The 26,959-nt window shown below is 33.9% G+C and overlaps 3 protein-coding genes across 15 annotated transcripts in view; all 3 read left to right on the forward strand.

Annotated features, from left to right (window-relative positions):
- Positions 1-26,959, forward strand: part of LOC108754628 (longitudinals lacking protein) — a 226,807-nt gene that overhangs the window by 98,198 nt on the left and 101,650 nt on the right. Inside the window, exon 7 of one of the 13 annotated variants that reach the window (XM_018497084.1) lies at positions 17,545-17,891. The exons of 10 other annotated variants lie outside the window; for them this stretch is intronic. In XM_018497084.1, coding sequence (XP_018352586.1) covers positions 17,545-17,876 — 332 coding nt within the window. In that variant the 3' untranslated portion in view covers positions 17,877-17,891. Of the gene's footprint in view, positions 1-5,414; positions 5,872-12,776; positions 13,171-17,544; positions 17,892-26,959 lie in introns of those variants that run through there. 2 more of the 13 variants (XM_018497081.1, XM_018497083.1) reach the window with 2 other exon arrangements.
- On the forward strand, positions 6,164-8,418 carry LOC108754635 (zinc finger protein 775-like). The gene is made up of 2 exons (XM_018497091.1): positions 6,164-6,308; positions 7,029-8,418. Exons 1-2 carry the CDS (start codon positions 6,242-6,244, stop codon positions 7,427-7,429), a joined length of 468 nt encoding a protein of 155 aa, XP_018352593.1. The 5' UTR covers positions 6,164-6,241; the 3' UTR covers positions 7,430-8,418.
- On the forward strand, positions 11,050-12,768 carry LOC108754631 (longitudinals lacking protein, isoforms A/B/D/L-like). Its single transcript, XM_018497085.1, has 2 exons — positions 11,050-11,244; positions 11,938-12,768. Exons 1-2 carry the CDS (start codon positions 11,091-11,093, stop codon positions 12,240-12,242), a joined length of 459 nt encoding a protein of 152 aa, XP_018352587.1. The 5' UTR covers positions 11,050-11,090; the 3' UTR covers positions 12,243-12,768.

Genomic DNA, 26,959 nt, shown 5'->3' on the forward strand with positions numbered 1-26,959 from the left:
ATTAATGCCCATGATCTGAGTTTATGTCTTAATACGTCACCAAAATGGTAATGATATTTATTTTGCAAGTACAATATAAGCCGTTGTTACATTTTATTTTCACTGACGATTTTATGATATGTAATTTATTTTAATAATGTTATTAATTAATAAATTATATTTCCCGGCTGAGGTGGTATTTTTTGTAATCAATTATACATATACAAGTATAAGGGTGAAATAGAGTAGTTGAACCAGTTTTTTATTCTATGAGAAAATTATTGATTACACACCTATTATCAACTTAAAAGAAGCTTGAATTTACAAAAGGATACAGAATTATTAGATTCGGTTTACACAAGTGTAATAACAAAATCCTGATGTTTTCCCTTCTTCGATGTCCTTCAATTTTATATACTATACATACATTCTCATATCTAACATTGACGCGCATTTGAAATATATAAAGAGCGAACTGAGAACAAGAAATATATGTCTACTCGGAATATCATATAAGTGACAATATAATTCTTAAACATTACAGTAAAATTTGTATCAAATATCATATAAAAAAATATTCATTGGCACAGTATCATTAGATGTTGATTAATATGATATTAATTTTATGTAGTAAATTAGGCAATTTGATGATGTCAGAGAAGAGATAATGATCTACAGATTTGTTTTAAACGTTATTAATTTCAAGAAAGAATAGCTCTATGACGAATGATTGAAGAAATTATCCATTTGTAACACTGAGGAATGATGGATCAAAATGTTTATTGTAAATTCAGTTGAATTTTCTGGTAAATAAAGATATACACACCGTAATCTTGTGTCGGCTCATGTTGGCATGATTCAATATTGATTTATTTCATTTAAGCCTGAAGAAATTTATTAATTTTATCGACTTAACGATATAGATCGAATGCGTAGCCATCATTGCGTGTGAACTACTAGTTTGAGCACGAAAACAGATACGTTTGACGTTGAGTTGTAAAAATTGTTACAAGAAACAATTAAAACTGCGCCTTTTTCTCAGTGCGCCCAGACCAGCAATTCGCGCAATATATCCACGCATCTGATCTGTATCACTAAATCAATAATTAGTTGTGAGATCGATAATTTTCTCGTAGAGTAAAAAATTGGTTCAACTATTCTGATTCACTCTCTCTCTCTCTCTCTCTGTGTGTGTGTGTGTGTGTGTGTGTGTGTGTATTTACAGACTAAATGCTAATGGTATTAAATTGGTTAATTATCAGTTAATTTAATTGTAAGATTATTTCAGTTTATGATTGTGTGTTTCAAGTCCGACAAACTAAATCGTCGCACAGTCTATAGAATTAATATATTTGTATAGTCACATATGAATATTATTAAGCACCAAGATCCACTTTGACCGAAAATAGCATTTCTTCACGACTGGGAAAGTTATTTTTCTAACAGTAACTGGTTACAGAGTTACAGTTTTTTTTCTTTTAAAAAGTAACTAGTTCCTGTTAGTTATTGATTCTAAAAAGTAATATGTTATCATTATAATTACTTAAAAAGTAACAAGTCGTTACTTTATAATTATTTTTTTATTAATTTTTCATAATTTTATACATTGCTATTTGAAATGCAATAGTCTTATACATCTTTAGCATTACTAAATTATTTTATTTATATTGAACAGTTATACATTATATTAATAATAAATTGATTATATTATTTAGTTTTGTTATATTTACACAACAAAATAATTGTATACTTAGAAAATCAAAGTTTATGGGATTAATATTATTAAAACGTGTTTACATACTAAAAGATTTTTAGTTCATTTTTTAATATAAACATTTTTACAGAGTGTAATGATTACAAGGCTAAAGATATATTCCAATCACAAGAAATAATTACTATTGCTTACATTAAACATTTTATTTTGATCAGCCCTATATAACGAATAAGTTCGAAACATATAAAGTAACTATAAATGTAACTATTAAATTAGTGATTAGTTACCAAAGAAATATAATTTAAGTTAAGTTACAGTTATAGATGGAAAGAAAGGAACGAACTTATGTTAATTACTGAAAAAAAGTAACCTAACTGTAACTTAGAATTAACGAGCTGCAATTAGAATTACAAGTTTATATTTATTTATATTAAAAGTGGATATTAATTTTAATGGCTAATTGATTATTTTTATTATAACTTTATTTGTGTTATAGGTTGATTTTGGTTATTTATATATCATCTTACGTGACAAAGTATGTGAAACTTGTAACTTTCTTCAAGATATTGAAATTACATTATAAGTCTTTGTAATTTATCGGTAATAAATAAGATCATTTAATGCCGAAACCGATAAATATTGTACATAGTTTTAATTATACGTTAGATTTATAAGATGTGCAATATTATTTATAGACAAGTAACAAAAGTATTTTTGCCTCGAGAAATGCAATTATCCTGTCAAATGTCCCCTTTGTCTTCTGAATTTTTTTATGTTCTTGTTTGTACTGTCGTGTTGATTGTATTTTACTATTATTGTGGCGATTCTATAAACGTTATACTTTCCCAACGGTACAGATTTCTTGACGATATCTTCGCTAGCACAACAAGATTACAGGGGGAGAGTTCTTCACATGTGCTCGAGATGTAACGCATTCATGGGAAATGTCGCAAAGCTCGAACGAGAGCCTCGCGCCCGCAACTTTCAGCGACCGATGAATTATCCTCAGAGTCAAGACAAGTACGAAGAAGTTTGCGCGCGGAATTCGTCACATGTTGATGCGTTTTTCCTCACTAATCGGCTGTGAATTCTCTTTTTCCAGATCCGTACCTGAAGTGGACCCTGCAGCGCTCTCTTAACATCGACTACAGCCAGAACATTCTGCCACGCCATCAATGTCCGAAATGTCATCGCAGCTATAAACACCGTAGTCACATGATGCGGCATTACAGATACGAGTGCGGCATACCACAGCGATTTGAATGTCCGTACTGCAAGCATCATTTGCGACAGCGTACGCACGTGTGGACGCATATACGCACGTTCCATCCGGATCATGAACTTTACTGCATCGATATAGTCACCAACTCGAGGCTTTGTTGGCAGGAACCCCGAAGTGATTCAGACAAATCGGTCACAGAGCGATTCTGCCTTTAAAAAATTAGAGTCTGTTATGTTTATTTGGTTATAACTTATGAGAGATATTTAATCTAAATTGATTGATATGTTCACAAAAAGAGAATTTATATTTATATATTTCTACTTTTTAATATTTTTTAAATTTACGTCTCTGTACAGGATGCGAGTAAAATTTCCGTATCCTGTATTTCGTAACATAATTTCCGTAATGTATATGTCAATGAAAAATATGTATACTTAAAATTTTAAGTAATGTGTATAATAATACGGAAATTACGTTATAGAATATAATGTGATATGAGAATCATGACTGTCTCAAGAGCTCAGATGTATTGCTTAATTATGCTTGATTACTTAGAATATTTTATAAGATAGTTATTTCAAGAAATCTTTTTAAGAAATTTTTTCAAGAATAAAGAAATGAAAGTTTAAAAAAATAGCTTCTCAAAATATTTATATTATAAATGTACAACGTATATAGATCTTTATATATATATATATATATTTATATTTAAATTAAAATACAGTTTTCAATATCTATATTAATATATATTCCTAAGCTCAAACAGTTACTTTAGAGGAATGATCGAATAGTCGGTGTTAAAATGTTTAGAACATTTTTTCAGTAATTCTTGAAACGCATTTGATATCATAAGAAAGTTTATTTTCCAATTTTTTTAGAAAAACAAATTTTCTTGTTATATGTTATGCGTTTCAAGGATCATTAAAGGGTTATATTTAAAAAAATTATTTCAATTTTTACATCAACTATAATAAATATTATCTTCTATCGCAAAGGTTTTTCGCTAATCAAACAATCGTAATAGACTTATTTTTGTTTATTCCTTTATTGTTTTTAGTATTTTTTCACTTTTAGACGGGTCAGTATCAATAGAAACCTAATAAATTGTATTTCATAAATAATTTTTCGTTTCCCGACGAAACTAATCTACGTGTTATCAGTAAATGTGTAAGAAAATTTAGTCATACATGAATATAGTTACTGCCTTCTATCTCGAAATTTTGACTTGAAATAACGAATTTGAATATCTTTAAATTAAAGATTTGTGATATTAGCCGTGATTGCACTAAATTTTATAGCACTTTATATGACAGTTCTTTTTCTTAGAGAATGTAACGAAACATTCATTCTTGCGATCTTGCGTTCGCCAATAAAGACAATTATTATTTGAATAACATCTTTTTCTTTTCTCGTAGTTTCTTTCTTCGTTTACTTCTGTAAACAATAAAGTCGACATTTCCGATTTTTGTAACTACAACATTTAAAGAACGGTCCTAACCATGTGATTTTCATGATTTATAAAAAAATAGTGAAAGAGTGCGCTAACATCATTTTGCAGGACATTACAAGGAAAATCGACTCATTATTAAAACGCTCCCACTTTTTCATGGGTTTCAGATAATTCCTCCAACCGGAGGATAAACCACGAAGAAGTTTATTTGGATCCAGATGATATCAATATCCGAAACGGTCTGTACGAGTGTCCCAGTTGCGGCAATCTGTACAAGTGGAAAAAATCGATGCTTTCGCATCTACGTTATCAGTGCAAACAACCGCCGAGATTTGAGTGCACGTATTGTCCAATAAAAAATTACCAGAAAGGACATATTCTACGTCATCTGCGCGTACATCACCCGCATCTATCGCCAGTGTATTTCGATCGGAAATTCACCACCTTATATCGGCTTTGATTAATGCGTTTGTCCTCACGTTTGTTATGTTCAATAAATTAAACAGCTGGATCTTGAATTGAGTGGCTAATTTGTAAAGAATCCTATTACGTCCTATGATTGTCGACGTCTGATCATTTTGTTTTCGTGTTATCGTGAAATGTGAATGTATGTTTATTAGATTCAGTTAATCTTATTATTAATCTTACTGATTTAATCCATTCGTCGTTGCTTCTCCGCAGGTATGGTTGCGCTTACATTGACAAATAAAATGACACTAATGATATATCTTAATATTTTTTTCCAAGACTAGGATATGTCGATCAACAGTCGTCACGTTGGCCTTTTCGTAATATTAATATTGTGCTAGACACGTAGTTTGTATACACGATTTATTTACGACGCGTATAGACGAAGACGGAAATGCTGAGTACGTGCAAAGTCACGTTGCGAGGAGTGTCTTTCAGATTTAATTATTTTCATTATGCGTTGCTTGCTGGGGCAATTCGATGATGGAGCCTAAGCCGAACGGCCGGTGATCATCGTAAAAGCTTTTCTTTCTCGCGCGCACTCGAGCATGTCCTTCAGCATCTTCGTCTCCGTGTTTCAGGGCTCCACGTGGTGTCGCCGTTCGGACCGAACATGATCTGCAAGTATCAACCGGGAACGGACAGCAAGCTCAATTCTGAGACCTGTAGGAAAACGAGGATACGTACGCGCAAGGTCAGCACCGACAACATGAAGCCGTTCCAGTGCCAAAAATGCGGTCGTGGTTTCACTTTGAAGAGGAACAAGGACCGCCATGTAAACTACGAGTGCGGACACGAGCCGAGGTTTCAGTGCCCCTACTGCGGACTCCGCAGCAAGCAAACGTCGCCAGTTTATGCCCACATCAGAAAGAAACATCCGGAAGAGGAAGTCTTTATCTTCGATATGAAGCTCTGAGCACGACAAGAAGATCGCGAGTGTCCCTAATTCCATACCTGAGCTACTGGAGTGAATTTCGTCTTTCCATTGGACTCGCTATCTATCGCGATCTTCACACGTCATTGAAGACAAATGTTTCTCAATCTCGCTTGTTACTGCCATATTTATCTTTTCCGTAAAAGAAATTGATCGTTAATTTTATATATAGATATTTTCTTTCGGAATTATATCTATTTAATTTGATTAATCGGATGTATTATTTAATTCAGTAACCAAATTTATGTTGCGAAAGAAATATTAATAAAAAAGGCTATGATATTTAATGAGAAAAGTAATCTGAGAATGACATTCTGTTTTCTACATGAGTACATTGTTAAAGTCGTTAAGTTATTTAAAGATATTTGTTAAATATTGTTTACGTTGTTAAATTTTTCTTATTTAAGTCAATTAGGGCTTGAATTTTTCTTAATCATGAAAAATTTTAATTCTGACTAAGAAAGATGCTCGCAAATGGCTGGTATCATGCGTGTTGAGAAAATGCTCTACGTCACACAGACTTTGCCAAGCGACGACCAAAGTCAATCTCTGAAGAAGATTCTAACCTTGGAATAGTTGACGCCGTACTTTATGATCCGAAAAAATTGTTGCTTCTACTTTATAAGAGGATAATAATTCGCTTGTATGTTGTTTTGTAAAATAAAGTTTTATCGCTACATTTATGTCTACCGCTGAAATGCATAGATTTTAATAAAGCGGTCAGACATTAATGCCATTCTTGTTCACGTACCTTTTTCAAGTATACGACCTGCTATTAGCAGCACGGATCTCTCATCACCCGAAGACTGCACAATCCGACGTTTCGATTTTTCTAATAGATTTCTAGTTACGTAGATTCTCGTAAACAATAAGAATCACACGTAGCGATTTTATATTCCAACTTTAGACAGCAAAATTTTTCGTAAAATAACACACGTGCTTCTGCGTCACCGTAGCCCACGCGACGGAAGCGTTGCTGAATATAGGTTCGTCAGGAAGATGCCCCGCAATTTTCAAAGGTATTTTCTTTATTATTTCTTTTTTTCTTCATTATTTCTTTTTTTCTTCATTATTTCTTTTGCAATTATTTTTTCTATTAATTATTCTTCCCATTAATAACAAAGCATGAATATTATCCCGGGAAACTTTCCAATTGCTCCTACATTGAAGACTCCGACTTTCCCTCGAATCTTTTCGCCATTCGTCTCTCAAACGCGGTGAGTTGTTACATCTTATTAATCGACCGACTTTGAAGTTTCAGGTTTTTACGCGACGACTCCGCAGCTGGATCTGAACTTCGTGTTGCAATCCTGCAAGGGCTTCGAGACCGATAGCAGCAATAGGGATTTTGGCCAGGACTGCTCGTCCATGTCGAGGTCGATGACGAATTACTTCTCTCATGGTCGCGTGAGAAATACCTATCATTCGAAGGTCACGTTCAGCGACAACAAACCTTTCGGTTGTCCCAAGTGCGGCCGCTGCTTCACTGTCAAGGGCAATATGACCAGGCATTACAAGTACGAGTGCGGTCAGGCGCCGCGCTTCCAGTGCCCCTATTGCGAGTTCCGCAGCAAGCAGACGTCCAACGTGATGTCTCACATTAGGACCAGGCATCCCGGTCAGAAGGTCTACGTAGTGCACCTCAAATACGAGGACAAATAAAGGAAAAGGACGACCGTAGACATTGCAATCTCGCGTGACGACAGTGATTTTTTTCGATTTGAAACGAGCAGGGAACCGCACTCGTGTGAAGAGAACGAGAATCGTTTGGGAAATTTAACAAATTTTTACAGGTCTTATATGATCATTACATTTCTCGCGCAATATCAAGCAATTCAAGCATCTAGTACGATCATGTGTCCAATCCGATGTATATGTAACATTCGTTGATACATCGGATTGGACACACGTTGAAATAGACCGGACATGTGAATTATTTATTGCTCAGATTCTACGCGACAAGATGTCTCATGAACGTCCTTAGCTATTAAGAGTTTCACGAGCGTGGTGCGGTTCCTACGTCATTGATCGGATGATATTTAATCTGGATATCGCGTAAATACCAATTACAATACCTGATGCAATAATCGAGGGCAGGAGCGCGGATGTTGGTTAACAATTGTTTAGTCGTGATGAGACACGACTTCGTCGTGGGGTCTGCTGTTGATGAAGCGCGAAATGACAGCGAACCGTGTAAAATTTGTAGCGGCTGAAATAGTGGGACTCAGTATTATCGTCAGATATTCTCTCCGTCTTTACACATTACGAAATATCTCCATGCTTAGCAGTTAATGAATCGGCGCGCGGAACTTCTCGATGTGCTACGTGAAATTATGACGTTTCTGAAACGCTATCAGCTCAGCCTCGGCGATGTGAGTCATGTGAGGCTTTCAAAGTACGCGAGAAAAAGATCTTCAGCGCAAGCACATTCCGAGTTTCGGCATTCGCGCGCTATCCAATAAGCAATCTTTCGATTATTAGGGGCTTTAAAAGAGTCGTATGTTTTTTAAAATGTAGATGTACTACTATAAAGATTCAGGTTGTGAGATTGATGATGGGACACGAGGAAACATTTGCAGCATGCGTCTAAATGTACTAGGTATGATCAGATTAGGTATGAGCGCCGAGTCGCGACTGGTTCGTATTATTAGCGAAGAATTTGTTCGATTTTACAATTGACAAATCGGAATTGTTATAGACGACGAGCGACGTGCCAAACGTGATCACGAGTGCTCGTCATGAAGACTGAATTGTTACTAACGGGAGAAGAAAGTCTGAGAGAACAGGGTTTTAAGCGGTCGGAACAAACGTAGTTACCTTCTGTTTCACCACGATATAGAATCACGCGCTGCCGTGACTTTGTTCTTACATGAAGACGCATTTGTTCTAACATGAAGATGCATCGTATACAAGGAACACTAATAGCAATTGATAATATAGAATATATTTCACTATCAACGTCGCAAAAGTAGATGGAAGTATTGCTCTTCATGTATCGCGGAAACACCAGTTTGTCACACGTTCGGTTCTTTCGCGATTTGATTATCGCGGCACGTGCCTGCTTTCGTTTTTTGCAATCGTATCGCATCCGCGCGGATGGAAGGGTCTCTTAAAGACATGAAACACGTTAGTGACCGACTGTTTTTGTTGCTGTGATATAATTATTCGTGTAGTGATATAAGTGTATTTGACTAACATACGCGACGACGCTACGTTAATCACGTTATCCGCTGTCGCGTGTAGAAACGAGTGTTCGTTCCGTTATCATACGTAAGATAAGGTGGTACAATTTCAGACATGGTACACACAATTTTGAATGAAATAAAATTTTAATCTAATTTTTGAAGCTCAAGTTTGATTTTTTTCCCTGTTTGGTACTCTTCAATACCCTCCAATGAGATCAGAGTTATTAAACTGGAACCTCGAAAATTGAATTATTTTACAATATTAAAGTATCGTGTTAGACCGCAATATGAATACATAACGATTAAGAAGCAATAGCTAAGTGGACAAGCTTGGCTTTCTAAATTAATTACAGATTTTAAGTTGTTTAATAATAAATATTATTATAAAGATTTCTGTGGGGATTAATATATTATTAAATTGCTTGTCAATTTAATTTGTTATACTACTACTCTATTTCTGTTAGACTTGCATTTCGAGTCTGAAAATAAATTCGGCACGCAGTTTGAAGGATTAGATTTGTGGTATATAAATTCACACGGAGTTATTTTAGCACTAAAAATCCAAACTCGACCGTTTAGCCTTTGTTTCTTAATTGTTGCGGATTATTTTATTTTGTTCAAAATTGTATCATGTTCGAAATTGAACCATTTTATCTTATTTTTCATTTAATTTGTGATAATACTTATTCCAGCTTCGGTTTATGATTGCGTTTTCAAGTCCAATAGTAATTGGCGTATAGTTTTTATAGATCTTGAAAATGTATTTAAAATTTATGTAGAAATATTATTAGACATCAAGATCCAGCCTCGTTTGGCGTTTTTCTGTTTACTTGTGTTATTCACTTAGCAGATTAGTTTAACTTGTTACTGTTTATATATTTCATTTTCGTTTTTATCTTCATATATTCCGTCTTCGGATTAAGTACTTTAGGATGTCGAGCAAGTTTTCGCGAACAAGGGATCTCGTCCGCACGGGGTATTTTGATGGACGCAAAATAATCCTCGGGTTGTAAGCCCCGTGTTCGAGCTTCTTACGACGTACGTCAAGATACCCTAGGATTCCTGGTCGATTAGAAACGCAACATGTTTTTACCGTCGGTATATCAATAGCGATTTTCCCGCAGTACGTTTTATGATCGTATATCGTCACTGTGGAAATGTAATATAAAAATAAATTGATGTTCGGACACCCTACTTGCCAAATGTGCTTCAGTATTTTCTCCCCTGATGTCCCGAACCCCTTCAGACTCCCCTTTACGAATCGGGCATGTTACTTCAGTTAAATCGTTCCGGGACATAGGACCTCATCCGACGAACCTGTTATAGCTGCACGGTAGACGATCTACACGCGTGTGGTGTTTGTTTGCGGCCGAAACTAACGATGCCTATCCCTACCTTTCGTGACTGCGAGGGACATACTTGACATCAAGTTTTCTACCAACGTACCCGATTATTCTACCCACGTGCCACGAGACTAATATCATTGGGCAATAATTTACGTAACTTTTTATCTGTATTTATGTGCTTTGCGTCAATGATCCTTGCACTTTAATATCTAACGAGCCATTCTTCACCAGGGCCAATGACAAGTATTTCCAACTTGACTTTCTCATCAATCACGGATAGGCTGTCTTATTTACCTATCTTTCAGTTTTTCAAAGGAAAAGATTATTGTTCGTTTAATGATAAACATGTAGATAAAACTTGTCGATGTGCCCGATGTCAGAAGCTACCACACATAGCAATCCGGGCCAGTCTCACAGTTCGGTTTTTGCTTTCAGATCTTCTCATGATGGACTGCTTCATGAACTTCGTAGATCCCGAGGAACGTTTGCCTTCTCAGTCACAGAAGACTCTCTACTATTGTCCTAAGTGCCTGCACGGTTTCACCCTGAAGAGTAATCGCAATCGTCACTTCAGATACGAATGCGGCCATGAGCCCAGGTTCAAGTGTCCTTACTGCGAGTTGCGCAGCAAGCAGACATCGCAGATCTATAGTCACATCAGAAAAAAGCATCCTTCCGAAAGAGTCTGGGTCGTCGATCTTAAATCCTAACGAAACGTGCGAACATCGCGTGGATCCTCCATTTTGACCATGAGAGCAGTGTTGTGTATTATAATGATTTCAAACATAATAAATGTTACCTACACATTACTTTTCCTGTCTTGACGATTCTGATGATGCTCTTATCTTTCACTCGCTAATTGCGTGCTCATCTTTTCAAAGTTTCATTTTCAGAGACAGATTGCCAACGTTACGAGAACGTCTGCTTATATTAACTACGTTGTCAGGTACGAATATATAATGTGTGAGATAATAGAAATTCCTAATAAAAATTTGCCCAACTCGAGCTTCTTTGAGAAACTCGATGTTTGTTTTTATAATATTTCGTATATAATTTATGTCAAATGCGTCACACGACATCGTAAAAGTTCGTGATGGTCTACATATCGACTAATGATGCTAGATTAAAACTGGGTGATATCGTTTATAATTTATGTATTATATTCACGCACGATATTATCTTTTGTTTCTACAAGCCGTCATTACATTACACACATATTTTAATGACATACGAGAGAGATGAAATCGTAAAATTCACTTTAATGCAAATATTGATGTTTCTTTTATATCAAAAAGCAATAAAAGGATTAAGGAGGTAAATAATAATAATAATATATTATTGAAAACAAATAGTTGATTGCTTAACGATTCTAAGAAGAAATAAAAATTTTCATTAAAATATGTATGTACTCCATTTTAGAACATTTTTTATCAGCTTTCAGTATAGTCTCAATTCGATCAGTTCAAACGCATTATAATATATATACATTGCACCAGACACTCGCTTCTTAATTAAAACGGACGTCGCACATATGTGCTCAATAACTATATAATTGATCTTTCCTTGAACTGTCGATAGTTCGTCAATTATTATCTGCGATTATTGGCCTCTTTCTAATCGTTCCATCGTTTGCTTTCAGTTCTTCTGTACGGAAGTTACGGGGTCGGTCTATATGACTCAACGAAGCCCGACCCAAGTCAGAGCATCAGGGTGTCGCCAATTCGACGACGAGGAAGCGGTCGCCGTAATCACGTGTGCCCGAAGTGCGGTAATGGTTACACCGTGATCAAGAGTCTCAGGCGACACTTGCGCTATGAATGTGGTCTGACCCCGAGGTTCAAGTGCCCTTACTGCGGCACTCGCAGCAAGCAACGCGGCCACGTGAGCCAGCATATACGCAGGAAGCACTCCGGTCAGCGCATCTATATCATCGACTCGCCCTGATGAGGCTTCATCCAGTATTCCCTCTAACGAAACGTTCCTCTTCCTTTGGCGACACACGTTAGCAAATACGATTGTCGATGTATAGTCTGACAATCTTGTTTTATTATTCTTGATTTTATCTCTTTCGACATGTTTGATCTATCGACACTCTTGTTGGTGAATCGATATTACGTGTAATTGTAATTGTCGTTTTGTTAACTGTGCTTAATGGAATAAAACATTTCCACGACATTCTACTGGTTTTTGAGAAAGTCGTTTCATTTCCATTCACTTTATACAACAAACGCTTGCATTGATAGCTCGTCGGAACAATCTGGACGCATTTCGTGGTTTGTTGACGAACAAGCTAAACAGGTAAACGGAGATCTTTGCGCGAGCTTGAACTCCTCGGGGTCAGGTGACGGGAATAATTCGCGATAACACTCGCAAGCGTCTCCATGATCTTCTCATTTTTTATCTCTTTCTCCTTCACGCTCGGAACCAGCGCATCTTAATTATCTAGCTAACTCCGCGTCCTGTCGATTTTTTTTTTAGACGCGAAGATGATCAAGCTGGAGACCATGTGTCTGCAGAGTATGTGCGAGGTGGTGATGGAGGAGTCCCAAAACTTTAGCTACGAAGAAGAGAAGCCACTCAATTCAACGAGGAGGCGCCGCGGTGGACACGTGCAGGACGACATCGAGAGGCACACGTGTTCGCGATGTTCGAAGAGCTATATACATGCGTGGCATCTGAAGAGACACACGAAATTCGAATGCGGCCAGGAGCCGAGAGTCCAGTGCCCTTACTGCTCCGCCAAGATGAAGCAACGCGGTCACGTTTACAGACACATCCGCCAATGTCACCGAGGAGAAAACGTTTTCGTGATCGATCTCAACTGAGAACTCACGAAGGCGAGAATGATGAATTTCAGTACGGCCATCCAGCAACAGAGTTTCTTCAATATTGGCGTTGATTCGTCAATCCTCATATTTACTGAGCAATAATTTTGCCAATTCGTGAAATCGTTTCGAAACATGCTTTATATTCTGACTCTTTAAAATGCTTTTTGTTACAAATTGTATAATATTTGTATTATTTATCTACTTTTAATGCATCTGTTGAAACGAAAGCTTTTTCGTAAGTTGCGTAATTTCGAATAGTTTGTATTGTAAAAAAATACGTATAGGGTAATGAAGAAATCTCACCCTTGGAACTCGTCAATAATATGAAACCAAATTCAAACTAGACATTTATATTTAGTTTTTTTATTCAATTTTTATCTCAACATTTTTCACTCGATTTTTATTTCTTGACTGGATTATTTGGGCTTAACATAATATTCGCCATTAGACGAATTAGTTATTTATTTAATTTATTATTTGACGATTACATCATATCATCTTGTTGGATATGAGTAAATCATATTGACCAAAATTATCATGTCAAAAAAGAAATATTTATTTAATAATTTGAGATATCGAAGTCTGCTTTGATTTGGCCTCTTGTTGTCACTTTTACAGTGTTTAGTTTATCACCGTTATATTTTATTATACTGATACGTTATTTTAAAATTTTAGTTGAGTACATGTTATATTAATTTAAACTGATGAAGACTCTGTGATAGTCAAAATGTACTGATATTAAACCTAAAAATACATTATATTTTTGAACATTTTACTTGCTCGATCATTGATTGTTTTTAATTATATTATTATTATTGTGCAATTGAATGTATCTGAAATAGGCAAATGGAGGATTCGTATCTGCCGCAATACAATTATTATAGTACGGATACTGATGTATCTAGTCATCATGATGATTAGAATTTAGATATGATAGAGGAAAAATGAACAATAGAAAAACGAAAAAAATTTATTTTAACTGTATTATCTCGTATCTTGTATCTTATCTCGTTATCTTAAAAAAAAAAGCGAATAAAATACGATATTTTTTTTACTTAATTGAAATAAAGTCATTTCCTTGGATTATTGCTCATTGTCGATATTATAAACAATCGAATAAAGCAAGTATTGTTATTTTTTTAAGAATGTTTGATCATTGTCGATCTAGATGCTCCTCGATATTTTTAATAACATTATTTGGATTGTTATTATGACTAATGTGTATTTTATTCTTTAGGTCTTTCAAACTTTTCCAATGTGAATAATTACATTTCGAATAGAGGTGAGAGGGTCGATAGAATTAGCAACCTGGTCTTTGCAACGGTACTTGGTCGTCCATTTAATGATACTACATAAAGCATTTTGGTAATTTGAGTGATTCCATTTTCACGTGATATGCGTTTATGGATTGTACACCAAAGAGGTTTTCATATTATCATGGCGCGATGAGTTTAATGTATATGATTTATAAGATTTACGGAAAATTTTCAATTTACATACCTACATACATACATACATATACACACACACATACAAAAGCCTAATAGAGGATAAAAGAAGATATATGATCTAGTATTTTTATTATATATTTTTTAATGCTCACGCATTTACTAAAATTATGAATTAATGATTAGTTTAAATAAATATTTATATAATTCAATCATGTTATCATCTTTTCCACCAAATATAGATTTATAGTTTTTTTCATGAGTAATTACAGAGAGAGAGGTTAATTAAGTATTCTGTTAATCAATTTTAATAAAAATTCGATGAAATTTGTAGTAATAAATTCTGTAAGATGGAACAAGCAAAAATATCTTAAAAATTAAAACAAATTGCTTTTATTATTGAAAATTTATAAATCTAAATTCATTGAAAATGAATAAATTTATATTGACAATTAGTTATTAAATTTATATGTTATAAATTTTTCTTTCTAAAATTTTCTCCAAAATATGTTTGAAATGATTGAATATTTTTAATTCTGATGCAGTTTCCAGAAAGATTGAACAAAATTTTTGATAAAATTGATTCAAAATGGAATATTTTAATGATTTAAGAATCTGGTTTTTCAGGCACCTGAAAATTGAAGACTGGGCTTTCCGCAAATTGGAGTTACATATTCAAATGTGAATGTTCAAAATTTAAGCAATCATTTTTATGATTTTGCCAGTTGAAAATTCTGTGGCACAATATTATATCCTGCCTACAAAAGATTACCTCGTCTATGATTTGTCTCAGATTTAATCGCAGATTTAATTTAAAATTTATGATTTCTTTGTAGATTCAAATAACAGCGCAAGTAATAAAATGAGAAACATTTTTTTTCTCTTTCTCTCTCTACTTTAATTATTACTTAATATTTTCATAAACGCAGCCACTGCATCTTTTTCTATCACTAACGATCCCTTTTTTCTTCTTCCTCTCGCTTGCAGAGCCATCAATACCGCGCATGATTCTGCCCAGGAACATGCAGCAACGGATCTATTTGCCGATGATGTCAATTAAGGATCTAACACTCTGGATGGGCAAGCAGAGAGGGGATATTACATTCCCTTATCGTTGTGAGAGATGTGGGAAAGGTTACCAGCATCGCGGCACCTTACTAAGACACACGCGACATGAGTGTGGCAAGGAACCGCAATTCAAGTGTCCGTATTGCCCCCATAGGACGAAACAACGCGGAAATCTATATCAGCATATCCGCACCAATCATCCTGGGAAGAGTGTTTTCTCCAGCAGTATCTAGTGCTCGTAAATGTCGCGTGTTCACGTTACTACTTCCGCAGTCTTCCTGACTGATTTCTATTTTTTACCTGGCAACACTTGTATACGCGCAAATTAACGTAACTGGAGAAGGCAGTTGCAGTTACCATTGAGATTTAATTATATTGCGGATATTGCGTAAATTAACTTGTAATATGTAATGCCTCTGTCAATTGCGATTACATAACTGCTTTTTAAATTAACGTACCCGCTAATTAGTAATAAGAATGTTCGATCTCTGGGTCGACTAGTTAAAATAATTTTTGCAAAAAGATTTAAAGATTTTTGCAAAAAAATTTAAAAATAGTCCCTTTTTCTTAGAAAAATCGATTTTCACGTCAAAGATTGATTTGAAAATAGTCCTTTTCGCTTAGAAAATCATCTTTTTTTTTTAAGAGAATCGAAACATTTCTAAATACTAATTATTTTTGCGTTGGTGAAATTTTTTTTGATTTTTTAATTATCTATGTATTAATATTTATATTAATAATCATAAGCGTAAAATCATGCATCCAAGATGTATTAATAGTGTGATATCTCTCTCTGCTCCCTCTCCCCCCTCTTTCTCTCTCTAAAAAAGATGATTTTATACGTATATTAAAGTCACATATTTCGAAACAAAATTTTATCCCGAATTTGAGACTTCAATTTGTTTGCGTTGCTTACTATTAACAAAAATTTTTACTTAAAATAAGACAAATATATGTTTGGGCCTTGAAAAGAGAGAAGAAACGAAGACGCTAAATATAAAAAATGCAAGCAACGCGACCTGATGTCAGTGAAATCCATCTCGTCTTTATCTTCCTTTCTTTGTTATACATTATACTTAATGTTATTATTCCTGAATTTGTAAACTTGCCAAATTTTAAAATAAATGAATTGGATAATTTTTTTCACGTACTTATATGAATAATCCTGCCTGATTCCAATCACCGTATTAGAGGGACGTGCCTAGTGAGTATACAATACGTGTGTAGCACGTAAGCGGCTAAAATCAGAGACGATCGAAGACAAGATTCATTGAATCATGTAGGACATACAAATGCGATAAAACTACAACTTGTTGGATGTTGACAGGATCTTCATTAAGACTGTCTTCCTTTATATCTATTAACATATCTTGTATGATTTCTTGTATGTTTTTTTTTTTAAGATTTGAAGATTTCTAAGATTTCTAAATACAAATATATGTATACTTTTCGGGCAGCGAAATAATTTTTGCACGCGGCCGGCCATCTTTTTTTTATTTTCGATTGTAACATGAAGTGATACTTGTTTATTTATAAAAACATACTTTACAGCGCTTGTTAAAAACTATTATCAACTTTTTATTAATAATGTTTTTTACAAGACGGATGTGCTTTTAGTGTTAATTAAGATTAATGTAAAAATGTTACATATTAAATTTATCTTCTTGCGTCAATTATTATTTGTAGGTCTGTTTCTTATAGATATAAATGCATATAAGTTTGATAAAAAAATTAATTATAAGATACTAGATTCAATATAGATAAAGGTGCTGCAGTATCCTGTGTGCTCATCTTTATGACTAATTTTTTGAAAGTCGAGTTGGACTCATCCTGCCATTAAAATTTATTCACCTCGAAATTTCCGTGATCACTTACTAACCGCAGCATTTTATCTTCTTTCAGGGATGATAGTATGGCAAGGTATCCCTCAGCATCACCAGGATCAGATGATTAGTCAAGGCAAAATTCCGTACAATTTTTATTGCGCGGAATTTGACCCGAAGACTTCCGAGTTAAAATTTCCCAGTTATCTCGACAAGAAACCGGGTTTATTCGAGTGTCCAAACTGTGGCAAGTATTATCGCTGGCTGAGAAACATGAGGAGTCATCTGAAGATCGAATGTGGCAAGGATCCAAAGGAGTGTTGCCCTTATTGTTCGCATCGCACCAAATACAAGAGCAGTTTGCATAAACACATACAGAGAATGCATCCAGAGACTGTATCTAGAGAATAATTTTGTATAATTTTACAAAACTTAATTTTTTGTTTTTTTGTTTTGGTAAATATTGAAAACAACAAGTGGTGATGAATCACTTTCAATGACTTCAACCTTGACATATATTGTCAAGGTTATGACCTTGAGTGATCAATATTTACTTTTTTTTATTATTCATCGTTGTTATAATCAATCTTTGCAGACACATATATTTGATGAGGCAGAAATAATGAAAATTATTTATTGTTATATATCACAGAATCTCTGTAAATTATTATTTATTAAATAAACCTGTTATGCATGACGTTTTATAACAAGCATCGACTAGAATGTTATTTATATATTAATAAATTTAGTTATTAATAAATTATAATTATAAATTTAATTAGCCGAAATGAAAATAATATTAAATTGTTCGATAGACTTTGTCGAGTTCTTTGTATTTTATTTAATGTCCCTGTAAATTTTTGTAAATTATGATCTATTGCGGAATCATCTTGTAGTTAACCAATTTTTGACGATATTTTCAGGATCAATTTATTAATGGTACAGATAATAACGATTTTATGGTTGGTTGAAGAATCTGAAGAAACATATGAGTACCGAATGCGATTTATTATCGAGTTAATAATACTAATGTTACAAATATGATATAAATCGAACTAAAAGAAGAATATAATGCCCATCAAGAAAAAACATTTGCTCTTCATAATTTGAACCTGAGATTTTCTTTAACCGCTATATGCATGATATTTTTATTACAGTTATATATGGCACGGATCTACATTCGTATATTTTATTGAAAGAAATTTTGCCAAATAGATTTTATTTTTATGTTTAAACTTCTTTTTGAAGTATAAAATGATTGTAAATATATATGCTTACAGTTTATAATTTATCAGTTTACTGAGAAATTAAAGAATTACATAATTAAAAACGCCAAGTCTAACAGATCCATGCAATCAGGATTAAAATGATTTTATTTCAGTTTTCTGCCAAAAAAATACGCGTGTCTTGATAAATTATTAATGCAACTTGGGAACTTTAACTTATTTATTACAAATTCATGTGAAAAGTTTTTGTTTGTCAGCAGAATCAATTCACGAAATTGATTATGAAGATTCGCACAATTTCATTAATGATAATATTGATAATACATTAAGTAATCAATTTAGTACATTAAACGCATATTTATTTTAATTTTCATCTTATTATCCGCCTTCTCATGCTATTAAATACTTTGCACACAATTTTATCGCGACATATCTGCTAAATATCTTCAAGCACATATTTTTTAACATTTTCCACAAACAAAAATATTGGAAAAAGAAGTAAAATGGATTTATTCATGGATTAATTTACAGATCTTGTATGTATATTATTTTTAGCTAAAATATTTTCTTTTGCATTTAAGAAGGCTACAATGTACGATCCATGGATATCTTAACATTTCGCGGAGAATCTAATTTTGAGAGAAAAAAGTCAAATGTAAATAAATTCATAACGATTATATAATAGTAATATTTCTTGTGTGAAAGTGCTTCAGAGACATGTTTTGTCATATGCTATTACTAATTGTGAGATTGCGTTTTCAAAGCACTCTGCGGATAGAAAGACACTCGCTGGAAAGCATCCTTGTTCGCATCATGGTGGAATTTCTCTGGTTATTCCGCGCGGCTACAAAATGATTTCCTCACTGACTAACATTTCTGTTGCAGGTGTCAAGTACGCGTGCCAATGGTGCGGACGAAACTTCTCGTGGCCATCGAGTCTACGTCTACATCAGAAAATGGCATGCGGTAAACCGCCCAATTTCTGCTGCACCGTTTGCGATTACAAGTCGAACTTCAAAGGCAACCTGAAGAGACACCTGTTTTGCAAGCACAATATAGATTTGTATTGACACACGCGCGATTAGACGACTATGCGTTTTTTTTTTTAAAGAATCGTCCCTTCTTTAAAAGGAGAATAAGGAAATTATGTCTGTAATAAAATGTATCTATTGTATATTATAACACGTCCTATGATAATCTTCCTTTTAATCCTTCAATTTTGTTTCCAGCTGCAGTTGTAGTTGAACGAATTGGTTTTCTCGTGGATTACTTCTGTTTCAGGTCATAGATATCGAAAAGTGTCGATACGAGACGAAGTAAGTATGTATGTACAAAAAAGCAATCGCACGTGTGTTAGTTTTCTTCCTTGAAATTGAAGAAGCGCTTTTCGAGACGATCGATTATGCACGGATTTTCATGAGATCAGACGTTTTCTCGCTCTCGTAACTTCATTCGCACTTCGGAAACGGACGAATCCCGAAGAAATGTTTTGCTCGCGACACTCGAAAAGCGCCGTATCGCTAGATGGATCATCCCGAGGACGTCTTCGAGGAGAATCCATTCCCGACTTGCTCAAGGCATGCGCTTCGATGTATAGAGACTATCTTGGTTGCGTTCAACGCTTGTTACCTCGTGACCGTTCAACTCTAGACCCCTAAATGGGATCTCACGGGTTCGCACACCCGTGGTACCCCATTAGCGGGGATGAGACCCGATCCTCTCGGCGGTCTTCGTGATCGCGCTCTAACAGACGCTTCTCTTTTCAGATGCACCTCTCTTTCCAATCGTGAGGCCGCGGCTGCACGTGTGTCCCCGCTGCGGCCAGATGTACTCATGGGCATCAAACCTGCGGAAACACCTCAAGATGGGCTGCGGCATGGTCACCTTCGAGACGCACTTTTCCTGCCAATACTGCCCCTACAGATCGAGGATCGAGGCGAGCTTCCTTAAGCACCTGCTCTCGGTGCACAACATCAAGTAGACGTCGCACTATGGCGACATTCCCGGTATCTCGCCGACTGACGTCTTCGATTCTTCCGTAATCGCGACGTCTTCGCGAGGAATTTGTTCGAGGTTTTTCTCGCGATCAGAACGAACGAGAAACTCATCAATCTCGATGATTCTTTCGTAGGAAGAAGAGCCTCGCCACGGTCTCCTTCAATCAAATAATCTGGTAGTCGGATAATATCATACGCCCTGCAGAACTGTCCTCCCGTAGCTTCCCATGCTATGTTCTTATCTGATAAGAAGCTCGCGTATTCGAGCAAAAATTGGTGCGTTGCTTTCCGACGAGGAACTAAAATATTTGCTCGAATGATGACAGAAGCAGCGAGTATGCACAACGTTTACGTCCGATTGCTTTGAAGTTTATCGAAGCGTCGACTCTCGAAAACGTAAGACGTCGTATGTAGTTGTAATATGACACGTCATATCAATGATCTATACATGGTCTAACAATAAGTGTCGTACTATAGACTCTGTGTGATGTCGTCATTGACGTTCGAGACTCCGCGAGAGCGATATTCGACTGTTTTATATAAGTTGTACTTGCGACGTTCGCCGACTTAACTCTCGAAGTTTTTATTTTATTTCAGATTGTTTTAGGCCCTAACACGTGAAAGTTAGCTTCTTTCATTTGCAGAAATTGTTCAACATGAGAAAAGTGATTTTGTAGATATAATTACATTTGAGTGAACAAAATCTAGTCTAAAGGCTGTTTCTTCCATAAGGTTTCAGAACTCAGAATAATATGGATATTGTTTTTATATGTTTTAAGACAGAGTAGTACATCTTTTACAGGTACTTTGCTTAATATTAAGTAAAATGTGCAATTATAACTACAAACTATTATAAATGCGTTTCTGATTTTTATTGAAAAAGGATTCGAGTATATTCGCATCAAGAGTGATCGAAATGTTTGTCAATTCTTTCGAAAAATTTCGTTTGTTCAAAATTACTTATATTAATTGTATTCCAACTTGGGATTCCAATAATTTCCAACTATAACGAAAGATCTTCGTTACTTTTATAGGAATCTTCATCATAAATGTTTTATCTTACCAAAGACTTTTCTACTTACACACAATTCTATTGGGAAAAAAAAAAAAACGCTTTCTATTCACTATTGGTGCGATTAATAATATCCGAATATCATTATTCACAATTCGTATAACGCATATATACGCGCGCGCACGTGTGTGTATGAGTATGTGTGCAGAGTGGCAGGAAAGTCTGATTACTACCTAATGAGACATTAATGGTCACGTAATTATAAGTATAGCCGCCGGAAGATGTCGGAGGACGGCGACCATCGAAGACTACGTAATGATCTTAAAAGTCAAATCTGTAGGTTTAAGGATAAGCGATACTTAAACTTAAGAAGATGTCGATGGAGTCATTTTTTTAACGCGATTAGTAATACGCTCTTGTACCGTCGATTATTGTGCATTATAGAGACTGCTCGAGTATAGTGCAATTTGACTGTAAATTACGCTAGCTCCAACTACACTTAGCCATGTGGCGTAGCGGATTTTAGACGACAGTTACTTACATTTATCGACGTACCGGCAATTAAACGTATCCAACAATCAGCCAGTAATTTTATTTACGACAGTGTAACCGTGATTAGGGATAAGCATGCATCCGCGGCCTCTTTTACAATAATATATACAGACTTCGATTAATATGAACATTGACTTTTCTTTTTAGGGCTTTATAACGCACGGTCATCCTGTTTTTACAAACTGTTTTTACATCATGCAACAATGAAACGAGAACGAAAGATATTATGTAGATCGTAGGTGAATTATTATCAGATACTCGAAACGCTGTATCGTCCCATTAATCACTTAAACGCATTAGTCATTTATCCAAATTCGAAACGCTAACTTCGACATTTCATAACATAGGAACGAAGTAATACCTTGACGTAAAGACGTCTGAGCAGATTAAATGTAACGAAGCCTATACGGAAGCCTCGTAAACAGAAGAAGGTACAAGTTTAGGAAATTGCAGTAATTGCATATCGAGAAATGCATGCTAACAAAATCAGGATTCACCTAATCACCCTAGTGATGGAATTTGTATCGATACTCGTTATAAAAATTTATTACCGCGAAGTTTCTTACTGTATACGTGAATGATAACGTACATTCGGCAGATGATGATGTTATAGAGACGATAACGATATGAACCACCTGTCTACGAGACGCACCGCTAATGTACTTTATCCATTCGATAGATCAGTAGATCGATAGATCGGTGAAGCCACATGTCGCGTCGGCTGCGCTACGCAGCGATTAAGTGTTTGTGTAACAATGTTTCGCATTCGTTTGCTTTCTAAATAAATACCTGTGTACATATTCGCAGTCACGAGCAGATTCTTCGAACTGCATCCTTTCGTCTTTTCATTTTACACATTTTATAAATTATTTTTCACACGAAATCATAAAATGTTTCAATATCAGAATCAAAATATAAATTACATTAATTTTATCTCCAAAAATTTTTTAAACTTTTATCAATTTTATATATATATATATATATATATATATATATTCTTTAGAACGAGCGTATATATGGATCTCTTTTACACCGTTAAATCGGTTAATACACGTTTTAATCCGCAAATTAGTGCGGATAAAATATTTGACGTTGTTATTTATATCGATCTGTCTCAGAACAGTTAGATGACATGATGTCTTTACTGCTTTTTTCAAGATATAAAACCTCTAATTCTAACTTGAACGTGAACTTAAAAGCAGAATAAAGGCGAATTTTAATATACGATTCAAAATGAAACAAGCGTTTACAGCACACTAAGATTCTTTGATATCATTTCATATGCGTACCAGCTTTGTCTAATATTATACTTGTGATTCAGAAATATCAGATCAAAATAATCCGCCAGCGTTTATATCAAGCGTATCAAGTGGTTGGTGTAAACTAGACTATACATACGTCTCTTTTATATTTTATTAATTATCTTAGGATTTTATTTTTCTCTGGCTTCATTAATTCGCTTATGATTGTAATCATTATCATACGAATTTATCGAACTTTATTTTATTCAACGCTCTTAATTATCATTAATTATTATGTAAATCAGTATAAAATCAAAAATTAAATTAACAAAAAATTTATCTATAACTTTAACTTTTTTTTTTATTGAATTGTCATAACTAATATTTTTCATTTTATTTTCCACCGCCTTATTTTATTCTCCCATTAATAAAAAAATGTGGGGATTGTCACGGTATCTTTCCATTAATTACTTGCGAGCAATTTAACAGTTCAGAGTTATAATGGATATTAAAATGAGCAGAGACGGCGCGATAATTCCAGTTTTTAATCCATAGATATAAAATTTATTACGAAAATGTCATAAATGTTGAATTTATCGCATGCCGCTTAGATGTAAATATTTTAAGTAAAGCAGATCGCGTCTGGGAACGCACAAGTGGATGCTCTTAACAACTTGGTTGCGTTAACGCATACGTGACAAGCTGGCTTTTGTGTTTCAGATCCGCTTGTTGTCTGGGTTGAGGATTATCAAGCATTCGATACGAACACGACCAGCTCGATTGATCATCAATCCAGCGATGATCATACCTACGTTGACCGCTTGCGATTCAGACAAGTCACTAGTAGGTTCAAGTGTTCCAAGTGCGCGAAGTCATATCGATGGAAACATCATCTTGTGGAGCACATTAAAGCTTCTTGCGGCCAGGACAAAGCGGAATGCTGCCCCTACTGCAGTTACAAGAGCAATCGCAAGTGGAATCTGAAATCGCACATTAAGAGGATTCATGCGAGAGTATAAGAGGCAGATGACAAAATCACATTATTGATTATATTATTGATTGACTATGTTTTACGTATCTTCGCTTTGATGATCTTCAATAAAACAGTTGTTTGTGTCATCACTCAGATCTGAGAGATTGTTGCTTATATGGAATTAGTTAAATTATCGTTCGTATTCTTAACGTTGTCCTGAAATCACATCCTTGAAAACAAGAGCATAGTTCTTCAGAATATCCATACTTTCCTTTTAATTACCTCGAGCGAAATTTTATTTTTCTGTCTTATTTATTTTTAATGTCTTGACTATTTAATATTCTATTTTATCATTTTCTTCAATTTTTCCCTGCGGATAGGAATATAAAGAGGAAATAAAGAGGAAGTGTGATAGAATTTGTTTCGTCCAAGTGTTGAGAATTCTTCTGAATATGTATATTCTATTTGCGCCTCTTTCCTGTTTCAGGACCATTCATTTACGAGATTCCTTTACAAAGTGCGGCGAAATCGCGAATATTTATACGCGATTTGGAACAGGCGAGGAGAGCCGTTAACGCTGTCGCCAATGGAATGTCTTTGAGGAAGGCCGAGAAAATGTACTCCATATCCAAATCAGTTCTACATCGATACAACAAACGGGGCATTCCAACGCGAGTGATTTACACGAAGTTCAAGAATTCTTAATGTTCAAAAAATATCGTAATTTTCTAAGGGGCGGCTGTTCCATCTTCAGATAAATTATGTGATAATTTATCTATTAGATAAATAAAAGAGTAAAAGAGTAAGAGCATAAGAGAATAAGAGAATAAGAGCTGAAGTTTATCGGCAGGTGGAACAACCCAGTTTAAATGCCATAAAGTTCTTTGATCTTATTAGCACGACAAAAGAAATATATTAAAAGTTTTTTTTAAATTAACACAATATCATTATTTACATTTTCTCACCTCTTACGCAGTGGAATTGGATTAAATTTATATTATTGCATGAATTGTTGCAGCAGTTCTTATATCCCAACAAGCAAGAAACATTTGAAATATTTTAGCAACATTGTAGCAAAGTTGTAACATTGCTACAATATTGCCGAAATGTTCCAAAATGTTCCTTGCTTACTGGGATATATTTGTGACTTATTGTGAATGATAAGAATCGATATAACATTACATACAGTAGTGTAATCACATTTTATATTGTTATACTTTTTGTTTTTTGATTGAAATCAATTCTATTTTTTATCAACAATGTAAAGAAAATATTGTAATCCAATAATCTAAATAATTTGTCACTAATTTAATATTCTATTTTTATTATATTAAATAATAGTTTTAGCTTAAATAATATAGTTGATAAGAAATTTAAAAAATAAAATAAATCTTGTAAACTTTTCTTTAAAGGATGTATTAGATGTACAGTCTCTGCAAATAAAATTAAATTCGCGGAAGTTATGTTTAATATTTATTTCAAATAAACTATATACAATGAAAGTTGTGTGAATAAGATCATATTTTTGTAGTTTATTTATTTTATTTGTTATTATTTTATTGTTAACAATTAAAATTTTTTAAATGATTTTAAATGATTAAAAAATTTACATTTTTTAAAATAAGTACTTTAAATATTCAAAATAATTTATGTGCAAAGTTTCATTGCGATTTACTGATTAGTTACAAAGATATTGAACAAATAAATATTTTGTTTATTTACTGGACAATTAATTCATGCATCGTAATTTAACTCTACGTAAATAATTTTGAATACATAATGTACTTATGTTAAAAAATTGAAATTTTTATAATTTATTTTATAATGTATTTTTATATAATTTTATTAGATCACAGATTAAAAAAATACTACTACATATTTAAAATAACTTATGATTTAAAATAATCTGTGATATATAATTTTTTCATAATTTTGTTATCGTTTTGAAAATGTGTATAAAACATTCTCAATATAATTTTGTAATTGCATTTTTCATTTTGATGTTATTTATGATTGTTCATGATAAATCGAATGAAATTACATATGGAAAAACATTAATAAAAATTAGTCACGCGGAATGTTGTTTTTATGTTGTCTACTGTTTCATCCTTGTATATATTTGTGTTTTGTTGTTTATTAATTGTTTAGGATAATATGTTATTAGATTGAAGATTATAAAAAATAAAAATTTTAATAAAAATAATAATTGTTATAATACGATAATAAATATATGATAAAGATAAATAAACACATTGGTAAACAAATATATATAGAAAATATTAATACAGAAAAATTATTTAATTTTTTTTCTTCTGCTTCTTGATGATCAATGTTTTAACAATTTCAAAATAACTTTCTTATTTTTATTATATTTTTATTATATATTTTTAATAATCGCAATTCATTTCAGGATGATTATTTTTAAAGTTATTAATAATTAACTGCTCTATATATATATATATATATATATATATATATATATATAATAAATTA

This window comes from Trachymyrmex septentrionalis, unplaced genomic scaffold, assembly GCF_001594115.1.
Source record: "Trachymyrmex septentrionalis isolate Tsep2-gDNA-1 unplaced genomic scaffold, Tsep1.0 scaffold80, whole genome shotgun sequence".
NCBI classification, from domain to species: domain Eukaryota; kingdom Metazoa; phylum Arthropoda; class Insecta; order Hymenoptera; family Formicidae; genus Trachymyrmex; species Trachymyrmex septentrionalis.